This window comes from Bolinopsis microptera, chromosome 6, assembly GCF_026151205.1.
Source record: "Bolinopsis microptera isolate Bmic1 chromosome 6, MBARI_Bmic_1.0, whole genome shotgun sequence".
NCBI classification, from domain to species: domain Eukaryota; kingdom Metazoa; phylum Ctenophora; class Tentaculata; order Lobata; family Bolinopsidae; genus Bolinopsis; species Bolinopsis microptera.
Genome location: NC_087077.1, coordinates 16,310,652 through 16,322,680, shown reverse-complemented (window position 1 = coordinate 16,322,680; position 12,029 = coordinate 16,310,652). Strand labels below are relative to the sequence as shown.

Genomic DNA, 12,029 nt, shown 5'->3' with positions numbered 1-12,029 from the left:
GAGCGATCTTGCTCGTCACAAACGGACACACACTGGAGAGAAACCTTATTCTTGCACTTTGTGCGATTATAAAGCGAATCGATCGAGCGATCTTGCTATTCACAAACGGACACACACCGGGGAAAAACCTTATTCTTGCAGTTTTTGTGATTATAAGTCAAATCAATCGAGCGATCTTGCTGGTCATAAACGGACACACACCGGGAAACACCTTATTCTTGCAGTTTGTGTGATTATAAAACGAGTCATTCGAGCGATCTTGCTACTCACAAACGGACACACACCGGGGAAAAACCTTATTCTTGCAGTTTTTGTGATTATAAATCAAATAAATCGAACAATCTTGCTCGTCATGAACTGACACACACCAAGGAGAAACCTTATTCGTGCAGTTTTTGTGATTATAAATCGTATCTATCGAGCAATCTTTCTTCTCACGAACGGACACACACAGAAGATAAACCTTATTCTTGCAATTTGTGTGATTATAAATCATATCGATCGAGCGATCTTGCTACTTACAAACGGACACACACCGGGGAAAAACCTTAATCTTGTAGTTTGTGTGATTATAAAACGAGTATTCCTTGGTAATGTTGCCTTTAGTAAATTTCAGAAAGTTTGGATGAAGAGCAAGATTTCAGTCCAAAGGAAGATCAAAATCTACGAGGCACAAGTAGTCTCTATTCTACTCTACAACTGCAACTCCTGGGCTGCACCACTAGCTTCGTTGAATGAACTTGATATTGCTCATCGCAAACACCTCCGAAGAATCCTCAACATCAGATGGCCTACTGGGGTTATTTCTAATGAGGCACTCTATGCTCGTTGTTATGTCACTCCCTTGTCTGTGAGAGTCTCTAAGTTTCGATGGAGAATGTTAGGACATATCTTAAGAGGACAGGAAGACTCACCAGCATACACCTCTATGTTATTTGCTATAAATTCTGATATTTTTATGGAAGGGAGACGGGGTAGACCATGTTTAAACTTATTAGATGTTATTAGAAAAGACTTGACTAGTAGAAATCTTGATATTAGACTTAAGAATTTGACTGATTTCGAAGACCTTAGATTTTTAGCTTTAGATAGGGAGGAGTGGAAGAAGTTAGAAGATGGTTGATGTTTTTTGTTTTCTTTTTTATGCGTTTTGATATCTATAAGGTGCCTAGGATGCTCTTTTAAAGAGATATTTCGTACTTTGAAAGATTTACTACTACTACTACTATAAAACGAGTCATTCGAGCACTCTTGCTCGTCATAAACGGACACACTCAGGAGAGAAACCTTATTCTTGCAGTTTGTGTGATTATAAATCAAATCAATTGAGCAATATTACAGCTCACAAACGGACACACACTGGAGATAAACCTTACTGTGCTGTACTGTCTGCGACATTAAAGTGAAGACGGCTGGATCTTTAAAAAGGCATATTATGTTGATTCATAGTGGGCTATATGGCTGCGAGTACTGTGACTGTGATCCTAAATCCAAGGACGATTTATTGAACCACATAAGATCTACCTTACTCGGGATTATTACGACGGGTTTATTAACGACCGGTTAAAATATGGTCCGGGAAAAATATGGCGAAATTGCTCAAAACCCACCACATTTTCCCGGTCGCCATTTTACCGGTGTGCAACCTTTCAATTTTAGATTCAAAAATTTTGTCTCAGATGTAAATTTCCTTATTAGAGATAAGCAAGTTTAGAAATTTTCGCTAGAAATTTTCGCATTGCTAAAACTTGTGAAACAATTCGAATTATCAATAATTGTTGAAAGTACACAGAAATAATGACTCGTTGTTTTGAATTAGCATTAAATGTTTACGTGTATCAAATAACCATTATGACTCAATTTGTAGAAAATCTTCGAAAGAATGCATCGTTCACATTGTTTAGAATTATGAATAAATGACTGATGAAACTGATTCATGTTATTGACAGTTTTAATTAATTCAAGTTTTAATTTAACTGTTACTTTTACTTTGAGTCCTATTTCATTATGTAGAGATAGTCAATACCTAAGAAATTAAAAATTTGCCTATTTAAATCAACTTTGACAATAGGGATATATGACAAGAATTGGGCAAAAAGGTGAATTTTTTGCAATTTTAGCCAAATGAAGTCGAAAAACCTACAACAAGTGTCCCAATAGTCTTCTTTAGTGAATATAAGACAACGATTAAAATATGAGCACCCATACCCCCTTGGGAACCCTAAAAGCTGAGACGGCGGGTTTATTAACGACCGGTGAAAATGTGGTTCGAGAAAAATATGGCGAAATTACCCTAAACCCGCCACTTTATCCCGGTCATAATAATCCCGAGTAAGGTAGCCATATATTACCTCATCTGAACTATAAGTATCTGTATAGTTTAATCCAAAAAGTTCAGGAAGGAGAACTTCGCTAGTTAATACATTAAAACATTATATAATATTGCATGTTTGATAGATTTACTCGGGACAGAATTTTGATATCTTCCAAAATCTTGTCAGTTATCCGACAAAATATTTGAACGATATTGCAAACTTTAGAGTGTACTCTATTTTTGGTTAAATGCTTAATAAAATTTGTGGCTTGATTATATATTTTATTTAATAATTTGATGATTGAGTAGTAACAAATTAATAATTATAATACATAATCCTGTTATTTTTGATTCTGCTTGCTAAAGACGTAAAGAACTTTAATACACAAATTTCTATCAGGAATGTCACTTGAAAAAAGAGAAAAGTTTGAGGGGGTTGATATCAAAGAGGAGATGACAGACGCCCAACCAGTTAACCCTACTTCAACCTGGTCATCATTAGCATGCACTTGTAAATGTATAGAAAACGACGAAAATAACAAACTTATGAAAGCTGAAGCCGTGCTGTGTAATCAGTTTGAAGCTGGTTTAGAACACTTCAACCAAGTAGGTGAAGTTGTGAAGATGGAGGATGTCCTGGCTAAAGCTGAACCTTTGGACTATAAAGAACTTCAGTGTGATAACTGTAATCTTGCGCTAACACCGTCGAACGTAAGACCTGCAAAAAGAAATTCTTCTTCCGTTCCTATACCTACCGAGTCTGACTGTGGTATTCAGGCTGAAACTCTATCTATTGCAGAAACCACTCCATCTGGGACTGAACATAAGTTGAAAAAACAGAAACGAACTCATACCGGAGAAAAACATTATTCTTGCAGTCTGTGTGATTATAAATCGAGTCGATCGGGCGCTCTTGCTCGTCACAAACGGACACACACCTGAGAGAAACCTTATTCTTGCACTTTTTGCGATTATAAATCAAATCAATCGAGCGATCTTGCTGGTCATAAACGGACACACACCGGGGAAAAACCTTATTCTTGCAGTTTGTGTGATTATAAAACGAGTCATTCGAGCGATCTTACTACTCACAAACGGACACACACCGGGGAAAAACCTTATTCTTGCAGTTTTTGTGATTATAAATCAAATAAATCGAACAATCTTGCTCGTCATGAACTGACACACTCAGGAGAGAAAACTTATTCTTGCAGTTTGTGTGATTATAAATCAAATCAATTGAGCAATATTACAGCTCACAAACGTAAACACACTGGAGATAAACCTTACTGTGCTGTTCTGTCTGCGACATTAAAGTGAAGACGGCTGGATCTTTAAAAAGGCATATTATGTTGATTCATAGTGGGCTGTATGGCTGCGAGTACTGTGACTGTAATCCTAAATCCAAGGACGATTTATTGAACCACATAAGATCTAGCCATATAATACGTCATCTGAACTATAGTTTAATCCAAAAAATTTAGGAAGGAGAACTTCGCTAGTTAATACATTAAAACATTTTATAATATAGCATGTTTGATAGATTTACTCGGGACAGAATTTTGATATCTTCCAAAATCTTGTCAGTTATCCAACAATATATTTGAACGATATTGCAAGCAGTGTACTGTATTTTTGGTTAATTGCTTAATAAAATTTGTGGCTCGATTATATATTTTATTTAATAATTTGATGATTGAATAGTAACAAATTAATAATTATAATACATAATCATGTTATTTTTGATTCTGCTTGCTAAAGACGTAAAGAACGTTAATACACAAATTTCTATCAGGAATGTCACTTGAAAAAAGAGAAAAGTTTGATGGGGTTGATATCAAAGAGGAGATGACAGACGCCCAACCAGTTAACCCTACTTCAACCTGGTCATCATTAGCATGCACTTGTAAATGTATAGAAAACGACGAAAATAACAAACTTATGAAAGCTGAAGCCGTGCTGTGTAATCAGTTTGAAGCTGGTTTAAAACACCTCAACCAAGTAGGTGAAGTTGTGAAGATGGAGGATGATAGGATTTTCCGTGATATCCTGGCTAAAGCTGAACCTTTGGACTATAAAGAACTTCAGTGTGATAACTGTAATCTTGCGCTAACAGTAACACCAACGAACGTATTCAACGTAAGACCTGCAAAAAGAAATTCTTCTTCCGTTCCTATACTTACAGAGTCTGACTGTGGTATTCAGGCTGAAACTCTATCTATTGCAGAAACCACTCCATCTGGGACTGAACATAAGTTGAAAAAACAGAAACGAACTCATACCGGAGAAAAACATTATTCTTGCAGTCTGTGTGATTATAAATCGAGTCGATCGGGCGCTCTTGCTCGTCACAAACGGACACACACCTGAGAGAAACCTTATTCTTGCACTTTTTGCGATTATAAAGCGAATCGATCGAGCGATCTTGCTAGTCACAAACGGACACACACCGGGGAAAAACCTTATTCTTGCAGTTTTTGTGATTATTAATCAAATCAATCGAGCGATCTTGCTGGTCATAAACGGACACACACCGGGGAAAAACCTTATTCTTGCAGTTTGTGTGATTATAAAACGAGTCATTCGAGCGATCTTACTACTCACAAACGGACACACACCGGGGAAAAACCTTATTCTTGCAGTTTTTGTGATTATAAATCAAATAAATCGAACAATCTTGCTCGTCATGAACTGACACACTCAGGAGAGAAAACTTATTCTTGCAGTTTGTGTGATTATAAATCAAATCAATTGAGCAATATTACAGCTCACAAACGTAAACACACTGGAGATAAACCTTACTGTGCTGTTCTGTCTGCGACATTAAAGTGAAGACGGCTGGATCTTTAAAAAGGCATATTATGTTGATTCATAGTGGGCTGTATGGCTGCGAGTACTGTGACTGTAATCCTAAATCCAAGGACGATTTATTGAACCACATAAGATCTAGCCATATATTACCTCATCTGAACAATAGTTTAATCCAAAAAGTTCAGGAAGGAGAACTTCGCTAGTTAATACATTAAAACATTATATAATATAGCATGTTTGATAGATTTACTCGGGACAGAATTTTGATATCTTCCAAAGTCTTGTCAGTTATCCAACAAAATATTTGAACTATATTGCAAACTTAAGAGTGTACTCTATTTTTGGTTAAATGCTTAATAAAATTTGTGGCTCGATTATATATTTTATTTAATAATTTGATGATTGAGACTGAGTAGTTACAAATTATAATACATAATCCTGTTATTTTTAATTTTGCTTGCTAATTAAGACGTAAAGAACGTTAGTACAAAAATTTCTATCAGGAATGTCAATTGAAAAAACAGAAAAGTTTGAGGGGGTTGATATCAAAAAGGAGATGACAGACGCCCAACCAGTTAACCCTACTTCAACCTGGTCATCATTAGCATGCACTTGTAAATGTGAAGAAAACGACGAAAATAACAAACTTATGAAAGCTGAAGCCGTGCTATGTAATCAGTTTGAAGCTGGTTTAAAACACCTCAACCAAGTAGGTGAAGTTGTGAAGATGGAGGATGTTAGGATTTTCCGTGACATCCTGGCTAAAGCTGAACCTTTGGACTATAAAGAACTTCAGTGTGATAACTGTAATCTTGCGCTAACAGTAACACCAACGAACGTATTCAACGTAAGACCTGCAAAAAGAAATTCTTCTTCCGTTCCTATACTTACAGAGTCTGACTGTGGTATTCAGGCTGAAACTCTATCTATTGCAGAAACCACTCCATCTGGGACTGAACATAAGTTGAAAAAACAGAAACGAACTCATACCGGAGAAAATCATTATTCTTGCAGTCTGTGTGATTATAAATCGAGTCGATCGGGCGCTCTTGCTCGTCACAAACGGACACACACCTGAGAGAAACCTTATTCTTGCACTTTTTGCGATTATAAATCAAATCAATCGAGCGATCTTGCTGGTCATAAACGGACACACACCGGGGAAAAACCTTATTCTTGCAGTTTGTGTGATTATAAAACGAGTCATTCGAGCACTCTTGCTCGTCATAAACGGACACACTCAGGAGAGAAACCTTATTCTTGCAGTTTGTGTAATTATAAATCAAATCAATTGAGCAATATTACTGCTCACAAACGGACACACACTGGAGATAAACCTTACTGTGCTGTACTGTCTGCGACATTAAAGTGAAGACGGCTGGATCTTTAAAAAGGCTTATTATGTTGATTCATAGTGGGCTGTAGTAGTAAACCCGCGATGGGGTGGCATGTGCCTCAATAAAAATATTACAATCATTTATTATTATATCAATGTATCATTAAATATTTCAAAAATATCAATAACGTATGGTTGATCCTTCACACTTGGTAAAATATATAAAAATAAAGTTAATCTACACTAAAGAATAAATAATCTATATTATATAAATCAACAATATTAACTCCCCATCTTCATGTAGTCATTTATCAAAGCGGTAGAAATCCAAGTAATTTTAGTACGCGGTGCGCAAGGAATTTCGTTTTTTTTTTTTAAATGTGTAGGCAAGATAAGCCTAAGTGTATGGCTGCGAGTACTGTGACTGTAATCGTAAATCCAAGGACGATTTATTGAACCACATAAGATCTAGCCATATATTACCTCATCTGAACTATAAGTATAGTTTAATCCAAAAAGTTCAGGAAGGAGAACTTCGCTAGTTAATACATTTAAACATTATATAATTATATAGCATGTTTGATAGATTTACTCGGGACAGAATTTTGATATCTTCCAAAAAATTTTCAGTTATCCAACAAAATATTTGAACGATATTGCAAATTTTTGGTTAATTGCTAAATTTAATTTGTGGCTCCATTATATATTTTATATAATAATTTGACGATTGAGTAGTTACAAATTGATAATTATTATACATAATCCTGTTGTTTTTAATTCTGCTTGCTAAAGACGTAAAGAACTTTAATACACAAATTTCTATCAGGAATGTCACTTAAAGAAACAGAAATGTATGAGGGTGTTGATATCAAAGAGGAGATGACAGACGCCCAACCAGTTAACCCTATTTCAACCCGGTCATCATTAGCATGCACTTGTAAATGTATAGAAAACGACGAAAATAACAAACTTATGAAAGCTGAAGCCGTTCTATGTAATCAGTTTGAAGCTGGTTTAAAACACCTCAACCAAGTAGGTGAAGTTGTGAAGATGGAGGATGTTAGGATTTTCCGTGACATCCTGGCTAAAGCTGAACCTTTGGACTATAAAGAACTTCAGTGTGATAACTGTAATCTTGCGCTAACACCATCGAATGTAAGACCTGCGAAAAGAAATTCTTCCTCCGTTCCTATACCTACCGAGTCTGACTGTGGTATTCAGGCTGAAACTCTATGTATTGCAGAAACCACTCCGTCTGGGACTAAACATAAGTCGAAAAAACACAAACAAACACACACCGGAGAAAAACCTTATTCTTGCAGTCTGTGTGATTATAAATCAAGTCGATCGAGCGATCTTGCTAATCACAAACGGACACACACCGGAGAGAAACCTTATTCTTGCAGTTTGTGTGATTATAAAGCGAATCATTCGAGCGCTCTTGCTCGTCATAAACAAACACACACCGGAGAAAAACCTTATTCTTGCAGTCTGTGTGATTATAAAGCGAGTCAATCGAGCGCTCTTGCTCGTAATAAACGGACACACACCGGAGAAAAACCTTATTCTTGCAGTTTGTGCGATTATAAATTTAATCAATCGAGCCATCTTGCTTCTCACGAACGGACACACACAGGAGATAAACCTTATTCTTGCAGATTGTGTGATTATAAATCGTATCGATCGAGAGATCTTGCTACTCACAAACGGACACACACCGGAGAAAAACCTTATTCTTGCAGTTTGTGCGATTATAAATTTAATCAATCGAGCCATCTTGCTTCTCACGAACGGACACACACAGGAGATAAACCTTATTCTTGCAGATTGTGTGATTATAAATCGTATCGATCGAGAGATCTTGCTCGTCATAAACGGACACACACCGGAGAAAAACCTTATTCTTGCAGTTTGTGTGATTATAAATCAAATCAATCGAGCCATCTTGCTTCTCACGAACGGACACACACCGGAGAGAAACCTTATTCTTGCAGTTTGTGTGATTATAAAACGAGTCATTCGAGCACTCTTGCTCGTCATAAACGGGCACACTCAGGAGAGAAACCTTATTCTTGCAGTATGTGTGATTATAAATCAAAGCAATTGAGCAATATTACAGCTCACAAACGTACACACACTGGAGATAAACCTTACTGTGCTGTACTGTCTGCGACATTAAAGTGAAGACGGCTGGATCTTTAAAAAGGCATATTATATTGATTCATAGTGGGCTGTATGGCTGCAAGTACTGTGACTGTAACCTAAATCCAAGGAAGATTTATTAAACCACATAAATTCTAGCCATATATTTCCTCATCTGAACAATAATTTAATCCAACAAATTTAGGAAGGAGAATTTCGCTAGTTAATACATTTAAACATTATATAATATAGCATTTTTGATAGATTTACTCGGGACAGAATTTTTATAACTTCCAAAATCTTGTTAGTTATCCAACAAAATATTTGAACGATATTACAAACTTTAGAGTGTACTCTATTTTTGGTTAATTGCTAAATAAAATTTGTGGCTCTATTATACTCGATCATATATTTTATTTAATAATTTGATGATTGAGTAGTTACAATTTGATAATTATTATACATAATCCTGTTATTTTTATTCTTCTTGCTAAAGACGTAAAGAACGTTAATACAAAATTTCTATCAGGAATGTCACTTAAAAAAAGAGAAAAGTTTGAGGGGGTTGATATCAAAGAGGAGATGATAGACGTTCAACCAGTTAACCCTACTTCAACCCGGTCATCATTAGCATGCACTTGTAAATGTATAGAAAACGACGAAAATAACAAACTTATGAAAGCTGAAGCCGTGCTGTGTAATCAGTTTGAAGCTGGTTTAGAACACCTCAACCAAGTAGGTGAAGTTGTGAAGATGGAGGATGATAGGATTTTCCGTGATATCCTGGCTAAAGCTGAACCTTTGGACTATAAAGAACTTCAGTGTGATAACTGTAATCTTGCGCTAACAGTAACACCAACGAACGTATTCAACGTAAGACCTGCAAAAAGAAATTCTTCTTCCGTTCCTATACCTACCGAGTCTGACTGTGGTATTCAGGCTGAAACTCTATCTATTGCAGAGACCACTCCATCTGGGACTGAACATAAGTTGAAAAAACAGAAACAAACTCATACCGGAGAAAAACATTATTCTTGCAGTCTGTGTGATTATAAATCGAGTCGATCGGGCGCTCTTGCTCGTCACAAACGGACACACACAGGAGAGAAACCTTATTCTTGCAGTCTGTGTGATTATAAATCGAGTCAATCGGGTGCTCTTGCTACTCACAAACGGACACACACCGGAGAAAAACCTTATTCTTGCAGTTTGTGCGATTATAAATTTAATCAATCGAGCCATCTTGCTTCTCACGAACGGACACACACAGGAGATAAACCTTATTCTTGCAGATTGTGTGATTATAAATCGTATCGATCGAGAGATCTTGCTCGTCATAAACGGACACACACCGGAGAAAAACCTTATTCTTGCAGTTTGTGTGATTATAAATCAAATCAATCGAGCCATCTTGCTTCTCATGAACGGACACACACCGGAGAGAAACCTTATTCTTGCAGTTTGTGTGATTATAAAACGAGTCATTCGAGCACTCTTGCTCGTCATAAACGGGCACACTCAGGAGAGAAACCTTATTCTTGCAGTTTGTGTGATTATAAATCAAATCAATTGAGCAATATTACAGCTCACAAACGTACACACACTGGAGATAAACCTTACTGTGCTGTACTGTCTGCGACATTAAAGTGAAGACGGCTGGATCTTTAAAAAGGCATATTATATTGATTCATAGTGGGCTATATGGCTGCGAGTACTGTGACTGTAATCGTAAATCCAAGGAAGATTTATTAAACCACATAAATTCTAGCCATATATTTCCTCATCTGAACAATAATTTAATCCAACAAATTTAGGAAGGAGAATTTCGCTAGTTAATACATTTAAACATTATATAATATAGCATTTTTGATAGATTTACTCGGGACAGAATTTTTATAACTTCCAAAATCTTGTTAGTTATCCAACAAAATATTTGAACGATATTACAAACTTTAGAGTGTACTTTATTTTTGGTTAATTGCTAAATAAAATTTGTGGCTCTATTATACTCGATCATATATTTTATTTAATAATTTGATGATTGAGTAGTTACAATTTGATAATTATTATACATAATCCTGTTATTTTTATTCTTCTTGCTAAAGACGTAAAGAACGTTAATACAAAATTTCTATCAGGAATGTCACTTAAAAAAAGAGAAAAGTTTGAGGGGGTTGATATCAAAGAGGAGATGATAGACGTTCAACCAGTTAACCCTACTTCAACCTGGTCATCATTAGCATGCACTTGTAAATGTGAAGAAAACGACGAAAATAACAAACTTATGAAAGCTGAAGCCGTGCTGTGTAATCAGTTTGAAGCTGGTTTAGAACACCTCAACCAAGTAGGTGAAGTTGTGAAGATGGAGGATGTTAGGATTTTCCGTGATATCCTGGCTGAAGCTGAACCTTTGGACTATAAAGAACTTCAGTGTGATAACTGTAATCTTGCGCTAATACCATCGAACGTAAGACCTGCGAAAAGAAATTCTTCTTCCGTTCCTATACCTACCGAGTCTGACTGTGGTATTCAGGCTGAAACTCTATGTATTGCAGAAACCACTCCGTCTGGGACTAAACATAAGTCGAAAAAACAGAAACAAACACACACCGGAGAAAAACCTTATTCTTGCAGTCTGTGTGATTATAAATCAAGTCGATCGAGCGATCTTGCTAATCACAAACGGACACACACCGGAGAGAAACCTTATTCTTGCAGTTTGTGTGATTATAAAGCGAATCATTCGAGCGCTCTTGCTCGTCATAAACAAACACACACCGGAGAAAAACCTTATTCTTGCAGTCTGTGTGATTATAAATCAAGTCGATCGAGCGATCTTGCTATTCACAAACGGACACACACCGGAGAGAAACCTTATTCTTGCAGTTTGTGTGATTATAAATCGTATCGATCGAGCGCTCTTGCTCGTCATAAACGGACACACACCGGAGATAAACTTAGGGGTCATTCATATATTACGTAATCAATATTCAATATTTTAGCAATTTTTACCCCCCTCTCCCCCCTCCGTAATCAACCGTAATCAAGACCCAACCCCTCTCCTGACGACCTGACAGCAATGTAACATAATCATGGCCTGACCCCCCCCCCCCCCCCCTTCCTTGACTTGTCTCTACGTAGTATTATGCTATCATGATGAGCCGAAATCATTGTTATGATATCCGGTCAAACACCTTCTAAACTACTAACTATTGTAGCCGGATATTCGATCAATTTCTAAATGTTGTCACTATCAGAGTGAAATTGAGTGGAACTGGAATTTGAACTAAAATATTGTCAAATTGTTATTATTTTAGATTCAACCGTAAGCATTTGAAACCCCCCCCCCCCCCTCACTGACTGGTTAGTATTACGTAGTATGTTAACGACCCCTATCAGCCTATCAGGATGAATTTAGGTTTTGGC

At 36.6% G+C, this 12,029-nt stretch overlaps 1 protein-coding gene across 1 annotated transcript; it reads left to right on the top strand.

Annotated features, from left to right (window-relative positions):
• Positions 1-9,098: 9,098 nt before the first annotated feature.
• LOC134816995 (zinc finger protein 771-like) lies at positions 9,099-10,558 on the top strand. Its single transcript, XM_063826054.1, has one exon. The coding sequence runs from the start codon at positions 9,135-9,137 to the stop codon at positions 10,251-10,253; it is 1,119 nt and encodes a 372-aa protein (XP_063682124.1). The 5' UTR covers positions 9,099-9,134; the 3' UTR covers positions 10,254-10,558.
• The last annotated feature ends 1,471 nt before the right edge of the window (positions 10,559-12,029 follow it).

Bases quoted from the DNA above. Each gene is read 5' to 3' on its own strand.
- LOC134816995 (XM_063826054.1), top strand. From the start codon at position 9,135: ATGTCACTTAAAAAAAGAGAAAAGTTTGAGGGGGTTGATATCAAAGAG.